The 20082-nt window shown below is 25.9% G+C and overlaps 2 protein-coding genes across 2 annotated transcripts; both read left to right on the top strand.

The window, feature by feature from the left end:
• The first annotated feature begins 2763 nt into the window (after nt 1-2763).
• On the top strand, nt 2764-3758 carry LOC101210548 (NAD(P)H-quinone oxidoreductase subunit S, chloroplastic). Its single transcript, XM_004148950.3, has one exon. It carries the CDS (start codon nt 2844-2846, stop codon nt 3570-3572), a length of 729 nt encoding a protein of 242 aa, XP_004148998.1. The 5' UTR covers nt 2764-2843; the 3' UTR covers nt 3573-3758.
• An 8911-nt stretch (nt 3759-12669) lies between these two features.
• Nucleotides 12670-13430, top strand: LOC105435188. The gene has a single exon (XM_011654915.2). It carries the CDS (start codon nt 12773-12775, stop codon nt 13199-13201), a length of 429 nt encoding a protein of 142 aa, XP_011653217.1. The 5' UTR covers nt 12670-12772; the 3' UTR covers nt 13202-13430.
• The last annotated feature ends 6652 nt before the right edge of the window (nt 13431-20082 follow it).

Here is a 20082-nt window from a genome sequence, read left to right as displayed (position 1 = left end):
TTGATATTGTTTGCCAGTGACTTAAAAATTAGTACACGTAAAATCTTAGACACATGTTTAAATATTAAGATTTGTTTTGATAAAGTTTATTTTGCTTAGTTAAAAATTATATAACTAGTCAAATTTGAATGAAATGTCTGATTTCTCACCCTTTTAAGTCAATTTGATCGCTCGGGAGACGTTTCGAGTAATAAATTCATTGGTTAGCACAATGACTAATTCATCAAGGGGATTGGAGGGCACGTGTCTCTAACATTCTCACTTTTTGTATTTCAATATTAATTTTGAAGTGTGAGATTACAATATATATTAAATAATACTTTATTTTAGCTAAATTATAGTTCTCGTGAAGTGGTTGTGTCATTTGTTAAATTAACAAGGTTTTGAGTTTGATTATTGTTTATGACAATATTTTTAAGTATTAATAATTTTCTTCATAAATTTGAATGATTTCCTAGAAGAAGTATAACTTTTAAAAATAGTTCCTAAATTTCAATAATTTTATAAAAGGAATATAATTTAATTTCTTAAAATAATACAATTTTTTAAAACAGTAAAAAAGGCTTATTTAAAATAAATTTAAGATAATATTCTACCTTATTTCCTAGCGGTCCAAATTTTCACTCTCAACAATATTTTATGAAAAATATATTATTATTTTTTTATTCTTTTCTTTTTTGATACAATTTTTAAATTTACATATTTGCTTTACAAAAAATTTAGTGAAAATTGTCAATTTTTCTTTATTGCTACAAAGGTAGGGAATGTTATTGAAGCATCAATGAAACGTCGAAATTTTTTTAAAACATTTTTTAGTATGTTTATTATATAGTGCCCAATACTCCCTATACATAATTTCTAGATCCGCCACTGACTTAAGTGGCGTTTGGAACAATGATTGCATATAAGATTATACTAATTACATAGTTAAAATAAATATTATTTAAAAGCTTCCAATTAGCTATAATATACATTGTTTCAAAACAGTCCAATATTTTATAGTTATTTACTATTTATACTATTTTACATTCATTGTCTTTTTTTTTTTATTATTTGAGTTACTGTTTTATTCTCAAACTAAAATAATTTACATCTCAAAACACACACTAATATAACTTAAAATAAAATTACCTATACTCTAAACACAAATTATAATAAACCACTTATTTTACTTTATAAATTGACAAGTGACAGGTTGTTTGATCATATTATTATATATATCACATGTTTGGTTATTGTAACTCTTCAAGAATAAAAATAAAGAAGAAAAAAGGGCATTTTGTTGGCCAAGAGAATATGGGGCGAGGGATGTATTTTAGGCCCACATTCACCCTTTTGCACAAAACATATCCACTAACTTTCTTCTCTTGATAGATATCATATCAAATTCCAATGAAATATAAACCACACAGTAACTATCTTATCATAATATATAAATATGGTTCTCGTGAAAATAAATAAAAGAAAAAAAATCCTCACAAATGATTTTAAATCTTTAAATGTGCAAAGTAGTGAAAAAGAGTGTGGGTGTTTTAAGTTCATTTGAAATGTTTTATGTTTTAATTTTTATGAGAGAAAAAAAAAAAAAAGCTAAAATCAACTAGTTTGAAACCAGGTAGAAAATGAAATTTTGAAAACCAACATTAACGTTACAGAAAGTGTTGATTTAAAAAATTAAAAAATAATTATAAGCACTTATGAACAATAAATGTGTGATATAATATTATAGTGTTAACAAAGTTTGTTATATTTATAATTGTACACTTAATTATAATTTCAAAGTTTGTTACTCGTTATAAAGTTTGAAAAATAGTGAAATCATAACATATAAAAATAATAATAAGATATAGAGTTCATTTTTTTAGTCATGAGAGCCTTAAACACCTACCTTTTAGAAACATGCTAAAATTATATATTGACTAGAAAGTAGAGACCACTAAAGATGAAGAGTGTAACCCATGACATGATCTAAATAGAGCTTCTTCATTGTAGAAGATTATTTGGGAGGAGACTTGTACTGCACAAGCCTTTTGGCTGTAACATAAAACAAAATGATTGAGCCATAAGTTTGATTTCCAAAACAACCTTGCACCAATTCCCACGATCTAGTAATGAAGTGTAAAGATAGAATCTTAAATGTTACAAGCACCTAAATGGGATTTCATTGCTCATGTAAGTACTATTTTATACCTCTAAACTAAAAAAAAAAAAAAAAGAAAGATGCTTTTTTGGCGTTTTAACTCAACTAACTAGTCAAGAGTCATACATTATTTAAAAGAAACTAGAGTTAAACTTAAAATAATAATCCTAATCTATTTTTCAATTAAAAATAAAAAAAATAAAAAATTAATATCATAACAAAAATACTTTAAAAAATTAATATCAGGAACAAAAATGCTTAAAATATTTATAAAGTATAGCTAAATTTCAAATTATAATTTTGATAGACGGTATTATAATATTCGTAATTGATAGAATTTAAAATGTTATTATGTTTTATTAATATTTTGATTTATTAGATTATAATTAAAAGTGTTCCTATGATTTGGCTGTAATGTAGACAGTTTTGTTGTACTTCTAAAGCTAGAAGTTTTGATTTTAAAACCATCTTCTATGGCCAGAATTTACTGGCCTTCGTCTCCATTATTTATGTTGTTGTACTCAAAAAACTATTAACATAATTTCTTTAATTTTTTCATAACTATGATTATTACTTAATTTGAATAAAGATTACCCAACTTAATTAAATTTTATTAAAAATAAATGGATAAACCCAAACCCACTTCTCGGGTTCGCCAATTTACGTTCACAGTATCGCACTCATCTCTATAATCAGTAGACTCATGTCCATGGCTTCCTCAATCTCCCTTCCATCTCCTCAAACTCCGCTTCTTAAATCCTCCTTTCTCCCACAAAACCGCCGCCGCCTCCTTCTCCACCGACCATTTCCCCTGCCCGGCCGTCACGCCTCATCAACCCAACACGCTTTCCGGCCCTCCGCCGCCTTCGATTTAGCCCAGCTTCTCGGCGGAAGAGGCCTCTGCAATGGCGAGCAAGGTCTAAAAGAGGAACTCAAGAGAAACGTCGACGACAATCCAGTCCTCGCAGATGGAAGCGAAATTCCAGGAACCTCCGATAAATTACCGGTTGATAGTGTTCCAGAAGATGGGTTCGAGAAGGAATTAATGGGCTTAACCGGTGGGTTTCCCGGCGGAGAGAAAGGATTAAAAAAATTCATATCGGAGAATCCTCCTCCTCGGAAACCCTCCGCTTCAAAATCCGGCGAAATCGGCTCGATTATAAATACACAGAAACCAAAGCCGCCGGATCTTCCACTGTTGCTACCGGGAATGATTGCGATTGTGAAGAATCCTAACAATCCGTACTACATGTATTGTGGAATCGTTCAAAGAATCACAGATGGAAAAGCTGGGGTTCTTTTTGAAGGAGGAAATTGGGATCGATTGATAACGTTTAGATTGGAGGAGCTGGAACGAAGAGAAAAAGGACCGCCGATGAAGAACCCTAAATCGGCTGTTCTTGAACCGCTTCTTCAAAAGGATTCTCAATGATGATGAACAGATCGGTGATGGTGATTCCTTCTTTATCCTCTTCTTTGTAGTTATCTCATCTGTTTGTTCATCTCGAATTCCTACTTGGAAAAATTTGTGAATATTTCCAATCTTCCAATCCAAGAAACGCGATTTTCTAGTTGTTATTAGAGATTTTTTTACGGCTAATTACATATTTACTCCTAATTTTATGACTAAACATCTAATTACACATTTTTTAGTTTTTAGTTTTTTGGCCCTGAAATTTTAAATTTTAGTTTGGTTTTCTTTTGGTTTTGGAAATTAGCCCAAATGTTACTTCATTAGTTATTTACTGATATCTTTATTTACATTTTGTTATATATATAAATTAAAGATTAAGTCCAATTTATAAATAAAAATTGAAAAGAAAAAGAAAAGAAATAGGGGTTTTTTTTCCCCCTAATGTAGTACTTAAGCTTAGAAATCATTTGTTTACTTGAAAAACATCAAATTACTTCTGAAAAGGGCGTAAGGTCCCATTTTCTTTCTTTTAATTGAGTTTTACTTTTCACACAAAAATGAAAGTTTGAAACGTGCATCTTTATCATACCTCAAGATTAATATTGAAGAAATTTCCTTTTCAGCTAAACGTTGGGTATGGGCTGCAAAATTTTCCACTCAAATATGTCTCTATCGTTTTTTGTTAAATTGACAACTCTATTGCCATGAAATTGAACGTTTATGGTTTTATTATACTCTTTAAATTTTGTGTCTATAGATTAATTAATTTCTAATAATTTTAAATTTAAAAAAAAAAAACACAAACTATTCAACACAAATTTAGAAGCTCCAAGACTAAATTTGTAACTTCATAAAGAATTTTTTTTTTAATAGACTGAGCAATAAGTGAATTGGAATCAGGTGGACGTGGTGTAAATTTATTTTTTATTTTTTAAATTTAAATTTTAGTTATAACGAGTAATTTCACTCATTTTAAAATTATTAAATAAATTAAATATTATAATTTGAGTTAGCTTAACTCAAAAATATTAAAATTTTGTTTATAATTTTATGTGTTAAATAAGATTTTTTTAGTCAAAATAGTTGGTATAATTTTTTATTGGTTTGAGAGAATAAATATATAATTTCTTTATTTTTTGTTTATGTAAAATAAAAAGAATTTTTTTTGTTACGTAGAAAATTGTACATTTTTGGAGAAAATATAAATCTAATTCTCATCTTAATAAAAATAAATAACAAAAGTTTTAAATTTTAAATATATTTAATAAATAATTAAATTTTTTAAAACTTAAGAGTATATTATAGTAGCGTACAAAATAGAATTTAAATATACGTTTTTTTCCCTTTGGTCACTCTCGTTCGAAAACTTATAACTTATTTGGATTAATTTAAGAAAAAAGTATTTTTTAGAAAAAAAAATCATTTTTATTTAAACGTTTTTTATAAAAGCAGTTTAAATATTACATTGGAGGTACATTATAGAATGACAACCATAACTATCACTAAATGTAACTCTATTTAACTTTTGTTTTTGCAGGACTCTTTTGCATTATTTTTTGAAACCTAGCTATTAGACATTTTTTAATATTTTGCTCAACTGAAACTTTTGTAAACTTCATTACATCCATGTTAATGCAACTATAATCAAAATTATTGTTATAAAATGTTACAACTTTTTTGTTTTTATATTATTGTCGTAAAAATACCAACAATCATTTAATTTACAGACATTTGATTTCGAATCTACACATCAAAAATATCCCGTTAAAGTTTAGAGAACATAAATACAAATTTTGAAAAGTAAGGATTAAACTTTAACTTAAATTTCTTTTCCATTTCGAAAAAAATATTAGAATGTATGGAGGATTTAGAGGCACGAAATTACCATCACTCAACTTTTAAAACTAAAAGTAGGCTTGAAAAGTGAAGGGGTGGAAGCACTTGACAATTCAAATCACGTTTTTGTATAAAATTCAAGTTGGTTATATTAACAATTGAATAACTTCACTCAAAAAAGAAAAAAGAAACAATTTAATTATTATCAAATACTCACATTTTTTTAATAAAAAAATTATAGATGTTTTTTTCATTGAACTCTCATCCATTACTGTGTAATTGTTTTACCACTTGATAATACATGTAAGCATTTTTTTATGACAAAGAAATGTGCATTATTCATTTAAAATACAGCTAACATTATCAATTTTAAAAGTTATAGACTTAATTACTTAACTACATATATGGTTAAAAAATATTTTTAATAGAATACTTAACCATACGAGAAATAACTTACTTCAATGGGATGAAATTGAAAGTTTAATGTATTCAATTTAGGTTCCATTTGACTCATTTTTTGTTTTCCAAAGAAATTATGTTAATATTTAATCTTTTGTTTTTTATTGGTTTTTCCAATAAATACGTATTTATTGAATACAATAATTGAATTCTTAAACAAATTTTAAAACACAAAAATGAGATAAAAACAAAACTATTTTTTCTTCAAAATTTAGTTTAGTTTTAAAATAACAAATAAATAAATTTGGAGTAGATGAATTGTTTATAACCTTTTTTTTTAAGAAGAAAAAAGAAAAAGTCATATTGAATCAATTAATTGTGAAGAAAGAGCTAAAAAAACTACGGTTAGCTCTCTAATCTAATTTACGAATTTATGAATGTTCACACATGTAATGTATACATACACACAACGACTCTCATACTTTGGTCAAATATTTTTCCTTCTTTGAAGTTATGCATTTCAAACATATTTTTTCAAATATCTCGTGATTTGGAAGAGAAAAAAACCTATATATTCAATCAAAGAAAAGAAGAAAAGTCATTGGGGGAAAACTTACAAGAAACAACCATACACAAAACCTTTTACTCATTTGCCTATCAAAAATGCTTTTAAGTCATATTTTTGTTTCGTAAGTTTTTATATCACTTTTTGTTACATCTCTAAACTTTCAAATGTTATATTTTACTTGGTCGTGTTTTAAATTCAAGAAAAAGATTAAGAGTTTTGTTTTTTGTTTTTAATTTTTAAAAATTAAATATATGTGTTTTGTTTTTTCTGTCTTGCACGATTGAATATAATACTTAGTTAAATTTAAAAAACAAAATAACTGTTTTAAAGCAATAATTTCTTTTCTTTCAAAATTTAACTTAGTTTATTAAACCATCGATAGAATGTAAATAATAAATAAAGAAAGTTAGTCTATGAGTTTAATTTTCACAAGTAAAACGATTGCATGAGACCTAGGCATTTTGGTATCAAAAGATTGTGTTTGTAGTGAAACTTTTGAATCTTTTTTCTTCTAATGATAGTTGCAAATATAGCATTTAAAAAATTTAAGTACGTAGTAACATTTCAAAATCTCTCGCACCCTACTAAACTCAAAATCTTAATATTAAAAATGTATTCTTACCTTAAAATATTATTTTAAGAATTTTATAATTAAGATGTTGACAGTTAAAAGAATGTCGAGTAATGTTGATGATATTTATCTTTTCTCTTTTTATTTCTATATCATGCACCCTCTTTCATCTTGTAATATAGAACATGATCAAATAACATAAAACTCAGACAATAACATCATTCAATTATTTCATTCATATTAATAATTTGAAATAAAAATTAAAAATATCGATTTATTGAACAAGAATTTGACAAAGAAACTTGATAGAGAGAGATTAGAAAGAATATCCACATGCATTCAACATCTCGAACGACATGTCGAATTGATATCTTATAGAACAAAACTCAGTCTAAATTCCAAATTGACTTAGTCTCTCCCATCATGACTGATGATTTGATTTAGACTAAACACTAAATTTCCAAAACAAAACCGTGTAATTGTGGAATTATATATCTATCTTACAACTTCAAACCATTTTCAAAATAAAATAGCCATCAACTGCCAATTTATTACTATTGACTTTTCTTTTGATTCTTTTCTCCAAAAGTATCTTTTTCCAATTTAATAAGACATGGAAGATGATTAAAGGATTAAGTATGAAAATGGTAGTTTGTAATAATATTTTAAAACAAAATAAGTAGATTAAAAAATATTTGCAAAAATAAAGCGATTATTTTGTTATTGTTAGTTTAAGTCTTTTTCTTTTGTGAAGATTGAACATTCCACACGTAAATAACTCTCAATCCACTAAATTTGTTTTAACCTTTTTGAAGAGTTTCAACACTTTTTTTTTCTCTCTCTCACTCTCAAATCTTAAATGAATAACTTTCTATGCAACTCTAATTAGATTAAAATTATTGTTTTACCATCTCTAACTATTCGTATGTATTTAATAAATAATTTTTATGAATTAAACATTTAGAAATCATTATGATAAGATTTTATGTAATGAAATGTAATTGATAATTTTAAAATTCATATAATTACTAGAGATTTAGGGCTCATACAATGTTTTACATAACATTTTGCACGTAAGATTTCATTAAGGCTTGTTTTTAGTCAACTTTCTAAAAGAGTTAATTTACTTATAACTAAATTTTGTCAAAGTTAACACTGCGATCCTGCAATTTTGCTACATGTATGAGTTTTAAACTTTAGAAAATTTAATAGTTTAGTATATTGATCTGATATTTATAAAGGTTTACCAATATAAAAACTAATAGATAAATAATTCTAAATATGATCTTAATAATAAATCAAAATTAATTACTTCAAATATCTATTTTCTTTTATAAGTTTACTTGTTTTTTTTATAAAAAAATTGGATATTTCAGTTTGTGACTGGATATTCTTTTAGGAATGATAAAAAAAGATATAATATTTTTTTAGAATTAATATTTCATAGAAAAGTAAAAAAGAAAATTGCTAAAATGATTTTAATCGGATTGAAAAAATCAATGACCCAAAAATGCTCAAATTGGTAAAAAAAAAAAAAAAACACATTTAGTGGGATGAGAGTTGTGTACGTGACAATGTCTAAGAAGTTTTAAACTTCTTTTTGTAAAGAAAGACAAAAGAAAATGGCCTATTTTTTGCAAATATTTTTTTAATCAATTTAAGAATTCTTTGTTATATATACGGAGTAGTTTCAATTTATTTTCAAATATTTTTATTTTTTAAAAAAAATATTTATACAAAATGTGCATTTTTACACTAAAATAACCTAAAATATTTATGGACTATAATAGTATTCTAAATTCTATCAACCGAAAGGATACCAATTTTAGTATCTGTCGTTTACAAAATATATGATTTTATTATATTTTGTAAATATTTTTATTATAATAATTTTTTTAAATTCAATGATTTAGGTTACTAATTTTAAAGTTACTTTAATTTTTTAATAGGTTACTTGTAGAGAAAAAAATGTGTAATTTGAGACTGCATAGGTAGATTTTGATTAATTGATTTGGTCAAGAAAAAAGTTGTCTAAGGACTATAAGGAGGATCCTACGTACTATTTTGATCTATTTCTTTTTATTATAATAGATGCTAATTTATATACTTCATTGTAAAATTAATAAGTCATTGAGGACTGTCCACACATAACAACATATAGGAGTGTAAGTTCAACTCAAATAACTCAATAATCCAAACTATTCAATCCATAATATATGGATTGGATTAAAAATTTTAGTTTTTTTCGAGTTGAGTCAGGTCTCGAATTGGGATTGAAAATTTTGGTTAAACTCAATCCAATCCGAATCAATAATATAATAATATATATATATATATATATATATATATAAAGTAAAGTTAGAACTATTTTGTTCAACGATCGTATGAAAAGTTAGCCAATAATGAAAGAAGTAAATGATTGTTTGAAGGCAAAAAGCTAAATAATCATGTAAGAGTGTAATCGATGGTTGCATTGGGTATGAAAAAAAAACAATATAACTCAACAACCCAACCTAGCCAACCCAGATTTTATCGATTGAGTAAATTAATTCGGTTATTCGGGTTGTTGTTGAGCAAATGTCTCTCAACCCGAGGCATTTATCCTCCTAACAACACATGCTTTCTAGCTTGTATGTGTTTTTTCTTTACTCACACGGTTATCTATTTTTTCTATAAATTCTCAAAAAACTTACAACGTATATACAAAGTCACTTCATGACTTGGCTGAATTAAAATATACTTTGTAGAATCTAACTCGTTCGATAGTGGTCTTGATGAAAGTTACATAAATACGCATATAATTTTGAGAATAAATCACATATTTTTATTTACGTTTTTGTTCAATATGATAGAACATTACCTGAATATTTTGAAAGTTGTCTCACAATTTCCTCTCTTTATTTTTAGTCCTCTAATTTTGGTAATCTTTTCCAATGAGTTACTATTTTTTTTCTTATAAAGTTGTACTAAATTTGGAATTATTGTGAGGTTTTAAACGTGGTCAAATTGATGGCTTTTTTTTTTCTCCATGCTAAATTATTGAAAAATATATGAATATTTTTCATTTCCCATCAATTTTCAACTTTATGATATTTTACATGACTAAATTTAAAGTGTGTTCAACCATGAATGTTCTTTTTGTTAAAATACTACATTTTTCAATTATTTTAATAAAAGATTTCTCTTAGTAGTTAAAATTAAGGTTCTAAAGCATTTCTTTTCCTATAAATGTCTTTTCATTCCTTTTTTAAAAATTTCTTTCCATTAACTATTTCATTCCTTTCAAACCTTTAAATGAAAATTCATTAACTTTTTTTTGGAAACATTTTTTCATAATTAATAAAAGCAAGTCGTAATATATAATTCGCTTGATTCATAGTTCTCATCCTGAAAGTTTAAAACAATAACTTTTTGAATATATGAAAAATAACATTCATAATATTGAACAAGAGAATAAAGTTTAAAAAAAAAATCTGAAAAATCTTTTACAACAATTCTTACATTTTGATTCAATTCATGTAATAACTTATTACAAACTCTTCCCATAAAACAAGCAACAATCAACCCTTCTTCTAAAATGGCATTTGAACAATGAACCTACCATTTTAGAAGAAAAAGAGAAAAAAAAAACAAAGTCATTTATTTATGTTGACAATATTTTTGATGTGTCATTGTGTCAAAGTTCTATACTGATGGAGTTTTTGTTTCTAATCAATTATATGAATCTTTAGTATAATCTATCTCACATATTTTGTGCATGTTTAACACAATATTGATACATATCGATACTTACAAATAAATATGTATTCAGTTTAAGTAGATGATGAAAATATTCATACCTTTATTTTTTAATGAATGACATATTTTAAGGAGTTAATGAATTACGCTATACTGAGTAGTAGGGATAATAGAGAATAAAATACCCAATTTACCCTTGTGAGGAAAGAAGTAGGGACCAATTCAAAGAAGGGTATTTCTGGCATCCAAGTTGGGTCCCACTTTAACCTAGAGACTAAGAGAGTCAAAACTCAAAACCAAAAGGCTTTCCTTTTCATTAGGAAGTTTTGGTCATGGGGTCATTTCAAAAGAATTTGCAATGTACATTACAAACAAAAATTACTTGACCCAATTAATACTCCTTTTCTTTTAATTATTATTATTATTATTATTATTATTATTATTGTTTTGTTTTCATCACGTTGATTTTCCAAGTTAGATTTCAAAATTATATTCAACTATTTTTTCTTTTGTTGTATATTTTAATCACATGTCTTCATTTTTTGTTTTGGATCTTTTAACTTTCACACTATTAGTTTTTATTTAACCAATCATTCTATGTCTCAATTTTGAAAAAACAATAATCCATATTTTTACCAACTGAGCTTTTTCTAGATTGTATTCAATTCAATTATAATTAATCTCTTTAATTTTAGTTATAATATTTTAATTTTATTTTCTAAAGTTAAAAGCATATAAATTTTACTTTCACTTCCAAACTTTTTTTGTTATTTACATTCTACCACACGTTCAAAAAGATAAACCAAAATTTGAAAACAAAAAAAAATCATAGCTTTAAAAAAGTTATTTTTAGTTTTAAATTTTCACCAATAATTATAAAAAAAAATAGAAAATAAGATGATTACCAAACATGACTTCAATTTTTTCACAAAAAAAATAATATTTGAAAGATTAAGTTAATATGGACACATAAGATACTTACTTATGAAGAATGGTTTGATATATTGTCATTTTATCATTGAATAAGAAAACAGTATTTGAACTTTTAATTTTGAAATTTTTAGTTTATATCTAATGGTGTATTAATGTATAGAACTTTTTAAAGTTTTGTTGACTTAGTAGACAGCACAAAATATAGAAAACTTAAATTTTATTAATAAATATTAAACTTTTATTAAACTGAATGAAATTGTGAGAATTGAATTCAGACGATTAACTAAGCTTCCATCAAACCTTTTGAATTTATTCCTCAAATTAAAGTTTATTTTCAACGAAGAACACTTGTGCGGTCAAATTTTTCTGTTGATGGTAAATAACTTAAAAACCATTGAACGCCGAAATGATTAAAATTAGATATATAAAAGGAATCTAATAATTGAACTCCACATGACCAACAAAGGAAAAACAAATAATAATATAATATTTTTAAATATGACAAAATGAATCCATCTTAATTTTTTTAAAAAAATATCAGTCATATTAACATCTATTAATTTAGTGAAAAATGTTAATAGATATTTATGTATGTCTATTAAAATTTATAAAAAAAATGGTTGTTATATTTATAAATATTTTTTACTTCGTAATTAAAAAAAAAAGCTTTTTTATATAATAATTTTGAAGGTGTAAAAAGAATTAAAATAAAATTATATGTGTGATAATTGTTTAGTTTTTTCTTTTATTTTAAAATTTGAGAATTTAGCCGATTAACACTATTTTTACTCTTTAAATTTTATATATATTAACAAAATTTGGTTAGTTCATGCTACATTAAATTATGATATAATCTAAAATTTGGTTAACATTTTGAAGGATTTTATTATTTAAAACAAAAACATAAAGGGGCATAATAAATTAATCGTTTTAAAATAATTTTGTGAAGTACAAAATGGGACTGCAATATCAAATAGTTATTTATTAGTTTTAATTTTGAATTTGGTAATATAAAAAAAATGGGTTTGAATTTTCAAGTACGTTCTTTCCTCTATAAATTCTCTGTTTCGCTCTCTGTTTCCCTCACACAATCTCCCTCCATAACCTCACCTCTCTATCTCTCTCTCTCTCTCTATTAGATCTGAGAAGAAGAAAAAGATAAAACAAAAAATCATGATCAGTAACTTGATTTCAAGCTTGAACAAAAAGCTACAGGCTGTTGAAATCAGTAGCCGCTGCAAACGAACGAAGAAGACGGCTTACGTATACAGAGACAATCTCACCAAGAAGAACCACTCACCACCCTCGTCATCGTCCTCACCACAGCACCAGCCGGAGGAGATCAAGAAAGTGAAGAAGAGAGTGAGATTTGCTGATACGGAACCAGTGATAATCGCCATTAGTACCGACAGAGAGGAGGAGGAGTTGGAGGTTGAAACAGAGAAGAAAGTAGTGAGAATTACGGTGAAATTGACGAAACAAGAAGCGAATCGAATGCTTTCGAGGTGCTCCAATGGTGGCGTTCTTGAATTCGGAGATGTGGCTTCTGAACTCATGAGGATTCCTCCAACTAGAGTTCGTTCATCTTTGGTGGCGAATTGAAATTTTTCCCCTCTTTTTCTTCTTCTTCCTTCCTCAACTTCTTAAAGAGAAGTTCCAGATATTTCTGGAATTATATTTTTTATTTTTTGAATTTTGCTTTAATATGGGGTTGTAAATTATATGATATTGCTCTGTCCAAATTTTGTAGAAATTATATCTTCGAATTATAAATTTTGTAAGTTAACTTTATATGGCATTCCAATAAACTATAAAAACAATAACATATCTATTCTTTTTTTCATAGTAATAGATTTTGGGCAAAGACTAATTTGAACATCCAAAAAACTTATTTTTTGCACTGTCTATGTAAAACTTTATTTTCTTAAAATGAGTTTATAAATTATACATATCTATACACTTACTTTTTAAAAAAAATATTATGAGTAAATTAGAGGAAATACTAAGATTGAAACATTAATTTAAGTTGGATATCATTTTTTATATTTTTTTTATTTTATTACTGTTGTACTGTTGTTAATTTTTTAACTTTGTTAAAAAGAGTGTATTTATTTAAAAACTTATTACAAATTCATTATAATTTTGTTAAATATTCTCTTAAAGTGACCACATCTATATTGATAAAGATTATCGTCTTCTCGATAGATATTATTAAATTTGTAAAGAAAATAAAATGCACAGACTAGAAATGAAATATATATATATATCTCAACATCTACATCTCTACTGGAAAAGAAAAAAAGATGTTGAAGGTCTAAAATTCTGAGAAATAAAATCTACGAAAGTTTTTTTTTGTATTTTTCTGATAATTTACAGTCAATAATTTTTAAAAAAAAGTACTAAAATCATATTGGATTTTCCATCAGACCAAAGTTCACAACATATTTTCATATTCTATTGTTGATAAATTGATCAAGAATTTGAAATATTTTTTATATTTTATAAATATTTTAATTAGTTTGGTTATTTACAATAGCTTTTTATAATAATAATAATAATATTATTATAATAGGCCGGGATGAAAAGCCGAAAGAGGGCAGCGTTGAGGAAGCCCTCTTGGTCATAGAGTTTCGAGAAAGCCCAATTAGGATTTTATCCAATATATAATACTTTATAGAATATGGCCAACTTATTTATTTTCATTTTACTACTTCCATCCGTCAATATTCACAATATAAATTTCTATATCTCACTACAATAATAATAATAATAAAATTCCCACTGTTTTAGATGAAATTAAAAAAATTGAATTTTATGTTTAATGGTTGTTGATACCAATATTTGATAAGAAAAAAATGCACATTACTTCCACGTGCTATCAACGATAAATTTGTAATTTGAAAAAGAAAGAAGCTACAAAACAAAGGAAAAAAAGACTCAATTACCTAATTTCAACCAGATAATTATAGAGTAAAAGAGTAATGGAAAGTTTTAAGATCTCGTCTCTCATATTAAGATGCCACATATGAAGTTATAAATACGATGTACTTATAAGGAGAATGAGATAAAGTTTACCGTTTATTTTTCTTATAGGACAAAGATGAAATGAATATTTTCTTATCCTAATAAGTTATGATAAGATCTTATCTTACCTTACTTTTTTCTACGATCTTTTATTTATTTTTCATCGTAACCAAATTCACCTACAGTAATATATACCTAAACTCTTAATAATTTGGTGTGTGATATGTCTATAAAATTATTGAAAATGTTGTATAAATTAAAAACCTATTGACACTAGATTAAGAGTAACTACACTAAACTTACATTGTAACATTAAATATATATTAACAAATAAAAACATGTAACACGTGAATTCTTCATGTGTATAAATTTCTAAATTTATTGGATCCCATGATATTATAAAATTCCATACAAGAAATTAGAGAGCACATGCTTGAATTTAGAAGACAACATTATTAGGTAACATTCTAGAAATTAAAGATAGCCTTTGAATTGTCTAATAAAGTAGAATCAAGATGTAAAAAGGATCAAACTTTATGTTATTTATATTTTAATTTAAGAAGAAGAAAAAGGAACATTTTTGCTTTATTTGCAGTCAAACACACATGGATTTGGCAACGGCAGTTGAGTTCTTCATTTAATAATTCCAAACCAAGGAATTTAATTCATTTATTAATCAACCCTTTACTAACTTAATCAAACTTCCAACAGTATTTTTGTGAAATTATTACATATGTTTTTCATTTATTGGTTTGGTTTATACACGTACTATTCCAACATCTTTCCCTCTTATACATTTTATCAAATCGTCTAGTCATAATAAAATTATTCATACGATTAATCTTTCTCAATCCTTATTTTTAAAAGAGTTTACAAATTAAATCTTATCTTCCTAATTTTATTTTTGAAAAGTTTTTATGGTTTTCTCGACATATTTTTTTCAAGAAGCATACAAAACTTGTTTGGATTGTATATATAATAATCTTGCTTTAAAGAAATTGAATAAAGAGAAAAGCAGCTTTGAATTATGATTTGTTTATTTTGTGGTTATAAAGTTATAACTAATGAAATGGATTTGTGATCAAATAATTTGGGAGTAAAGAAATGAATGAATGCGAAGGATGGGAATGGGATGATTCTGCTGATAGCCTTTCAAAAAGGTAAGAAACAGTTGAAAAGATATGCATCAATGAAACCCAAAGATTTTATTTCATTTCTTAATCTAAAAATTATTTGATTTGGTTTGGTCTTTAACAATAAATTAAATTAAATTAATTAATTGATTAATTAAAATTTCCCACATCGCTTTCGTCTATAAAGCAATCTCGTGAAATCTTCTTGTCGTTTCCTTTTTCTCTAATTTAACTAAGCAATCAAATTATAATCTTTTATTTTATCATTGAAAATTTCGAGAACTGATTCATTGTTTACACAGTTTAATAAAAAAATTATCTTTTAAAAAGGAAAAGAAAAACTTCGTTTTTACAAAATATATTTTTAAAAGTGCCTAATTTATTTATTTTTAATTTAGTCTTTGGTTAGTACACATAATACAATCTATGTTTTCGGCAAACATAAATAAATGTTTTAGTGGATTCACGGGTTAAATTTATACTTTTCACGATACTAGTAAAAGTTTAATCTATTTTTTAATAGATAGATATGTGTTTATCTCAAAATTATAATTTTGTTAATTATAAAAATTATAAATATATTGAGAGTTACTAAATAAAAAATACCCTTATGGGAAGGAAAAAGTTAAACTCTACTTAAGTTTTAAGTTTGATCACTTAAGTCGAGAGATTTATATTCGTGCAAGGTTCATGCACCAACTCATATATACATACACACGTATAAATAATTACGTGTAAAGAAATTATTTTGATAATAATCAAAATAATTTGGAAGTACTCCACATTTGAGTTGTATAAACTTTGAGTTGAAAAGAAATTGACACTAGAAAAAAAGTTCTATACCATATTTTTTTCTCTTTTAGATCTTTACTATGTCATATTATATTATACTTATAGAACAAATTAAAGCATCAATAACGACCTACATTTAGGTCAATTGTTGTACCGTGAATATAAAGGAATCTAGTTATCCTTTAATTCTTATATATTATCAAACACATGGTATCTTTTATTTTTTAATCATCACGATGTTAACTATGTTTAATTCAAACATATTTCAATAGATAAAACACATCAATTTCCATCTCAAATGTAAATATATGTTCTCTCAACTCGCAGTTATTAAATACATGGAACAAGAGTACGTACATCGTCATTAATCACATATGAGTAAGCTTGTTCATGTACATCTCTATTTTTCTAACAACAACAAAAGTCCTCAAGATTAATATAATCAAAGTCTATGTGAATGTTGAGCTACACAATCACTATAATGTTCATGTTAATATTATCTCTATATTAGTAGAATACTCTAAGTCTAGATAGATTATTTACGTATAGCTTATATAAAATATATTGAAGTGTGACATATAACAGTAGGTATTGATTAATATATTTATTGTGCATCTTTAGTATTGTTGACCTACTATATACGTAAGTAGGTCATGGGGTGGTGGAGGAGTTGCTCATTAATTAGTGCAAATAGACCATATTTATAGCATTTATGGATGGGAAAAACCACAAAGAAAGTCCAATAATCGTGGGGTAAACCCTCAAATAAAGGGGGGAAAAGTCTATAGCAGCGAGCCTAATAAATCAAAAACTTCCAACAAGCATTTAATACAACAAAATTTTAACACATATAACATCCATACAATTTAAGAGTATATAAATGGGTATTTACCCTAAATTTTAATAATAAATATTCAAACAACTAGTTCACAAATGAAAATAAATTAAGATGAAGCTATTTCAAAAATAATAAAAAAACTAACAAAGTGTTTACATTTTATAGAGTTAAAAAATTTGACCCACCAAAAATTCTAATATTAAATTTTGTTAGAATAGTTGCAAATACATAATTATGTTTAAATAATAAATAATTATATAACAATATTTAAAAAAATACAAATATAGTAAAATCTGTAAAAATTTATTAGTAACATCTTGATAGATAAATATTAGTATATCATTAACAAACCATAAAAGTTTATTATCGATAGAAGTTTATTATTGATACATTTTGTTATGTTTACAATTTTTTAAAAATAGTGCTACTCGTTATAATTATTCTAAATGTTTTGTACATTTTGTTAATTTTTTAGAATTTTTAAGTTAGATGCAATGATTAAATATAAGGTAATGAATAAAATTATATATATTAGTACTAAAATTTTGCTAAATATTTTTCAATAATTAAGTTATATTTACAATAATTTGCCATAAAAGTTGAGAGGCTTAAACATAAGAAGCTGAAAAGGAGGTCTCCAATTAGAACGTAGTGTATAATTACAGACCTGGCTTAGAAAAAGAATCTACTTGATAAGAGAAAGGTAACAGAGAAAGAGACGAGTGAGGTGGATGAAAAAGAAACACCTTCATCTCCAAAACAATAATATATATGTATTTCAATTGATTTAATTACCAACTAGAGTTGCTGTTTCTAGCTATCTGAACATGTGATCGGGAATTTCTGGACATTCCATAATACTTTCCAAAGAAGGTTTCCAAGAAACATTGTATTGAATACTACAATTCATGACTGTTTTTTCTCTTCTTCCTCTTTCTATTTCTTCCAACAATTCTTCTAAACATTTCCCTCCTTTCTCCTTAATTTGCTCCGTTAGCCATTCCAGTTCTTCTTTTCTCAACACTACTTTTATTCTCATTCCTCCTTTCTTTTCTCTCTCTTCCATCTCCCTCGTTGACGTCGTCGTCGTCGTCCCGTCTTCTTCTCGCTGCCTCGACAATACTTCAACACAATTGCCCATTGATACCAGCAGAACACTATGATATCGCTACCCCCGTCGTCGGTTGTTGGCCGGAGAATTTGGAGTTGAGAATGTGACTGAGGTGAGAAAAGAAAAGAAAGAGAGAAGGGAAACGAGGGGATTTATAGGATATATGCTTCTAACTATTTAAATACTACTCTTTGTTTGGCTTTAACAAAAAACAAGGAAGACTATTTTTTATTACATGAGTCTTAGAGAATAACAACGATTATTAATTCTTGAAATTTTATCTTTTCAATTTCGGAATTTTTAAAAATAAATATATTTGGTCCATTCTAGTCTTCAAAGTTCTTTTTTAGAAGTAATTTTTTACAATTTCAAAAAAAATTTATTTAATCCCATGCTGGGTGAGGAAATACACATACATACATTGCACTTCCTCTTCTCACGCCTCACATGAATATGGTCCTCATTTTCTTTATTTTCCCATTTAATTATATTCTCTCTCTATTTTTAATTATTCTGATTTAATAAAATTAAAATCATAGAGTGAAGAGTCTATGTAACGTAATTTTCAAAGGAAGCCTACCCCTGAATTTGTGTAATTAAGAAATTAAAATGAAGAGACGTAATGCTACAGCCTATACAGCCCATGTGCTCTCTTGTAATTTTCTTCCCATCACTTTACCACTTGCTCGGTCCCTTACATCAAAATGGATGCCATTATTTGTTCTTATTTATTTCCTGGACCTACACGTGTCGGCATCGGCTTTTTTTCTTTTAATATATAATAAAAACAAATTTGTATTTTTTTAAAAAAATTAAAAATAGGAAAGAATTGGATTATAATCATGTGGTCATGTCATGTGATAATCACAATTACATAACAATTGATGCGCGTAAACCACGGCGCCTTTAATGGAAAAGCATACCATAAAACAAATATCAATATCATATCATATCATATGATCATATGATGTATTGTGGATATTATTTAAATTAACACTTTCACTTCCCCCTATAATACAAATATATTTCTTACTCAATTCCAACAGGTTTCCGGCGTTGAATCAGTTCATGATTTTAGAGTTAATAAGTTTAGCCGGTTGAATTAGTTAAAATCTTCTTTCACTCATTTTTTGATGTTTTGAGTATTTGACCTATTCATTTCAGTTAATATGTTGAACTTAGTAAAATTTAAAAATATTGTGTTTCTTTTTTTTACTAGATGTATTAGTTGTGTTTGTTAGATTAATTTTGAAGAATGAAATGAAGCCTTTAACTTTAGTTTTTTTTTTATTCTAAAAGTTCCGTTTGTTTTTTTCTATTTCGTAACGTTGTTTTTTTATGCAATGTCTAATTATTAGTAACGTTGTTTTTTTTATGCAATGTCTAATTATTTTTAAAAGCTATATTGAATTTTATACTAAATTTGTGAGAGCATTAAAAAAAGAAAAGAAAAACTCAAATTTCATAAAAAAAAAATTAAAATTAAATGATTACAAAACATAGGTTCAATTTTAATAACTAAAGTAAAAATGATAATAGAAGAACTACTTTTACAAAACGTCTTTTTTCCATTCAAAACTTGTAA

This window comes from Cucumis sativus, chromosome 4, assembly GCF_000004075.3.
Source record: "Cucumis sativus cultivar 9930 chromosome 4, Cucumber_9930_V3, whole genome shotgun sequence".
NCBI lineage: Eukaryota > Viridiplantae > Streptophyta > Magnoliopsida > Cucurbitales > Cucurbitaceae > Cucumis > Cucumis sativus.
The sequence above is the reverse complement of the archived record's forward strand: the minus strand, read 5'-3'. Positions and strand labels throughout refer to the sequence as shown.

Bases quoted from the DNA above. Each gene is read 5' to 3' on its own strand.
- LOC101210548 (XM_004148950.3), top strand. From the start codon at position 2,844: ATGTCCATGGCTTCCTCAATCTCCCTTCCATCTCCTCAAACTCCGCTT.
- LOC105435188 (XM_011654915.2), top strand. From the start codon at position 12,773: ATGATCAGTAACTTGATTTCAAGCTTGAACAAAAAGCTACAGGCTGTT.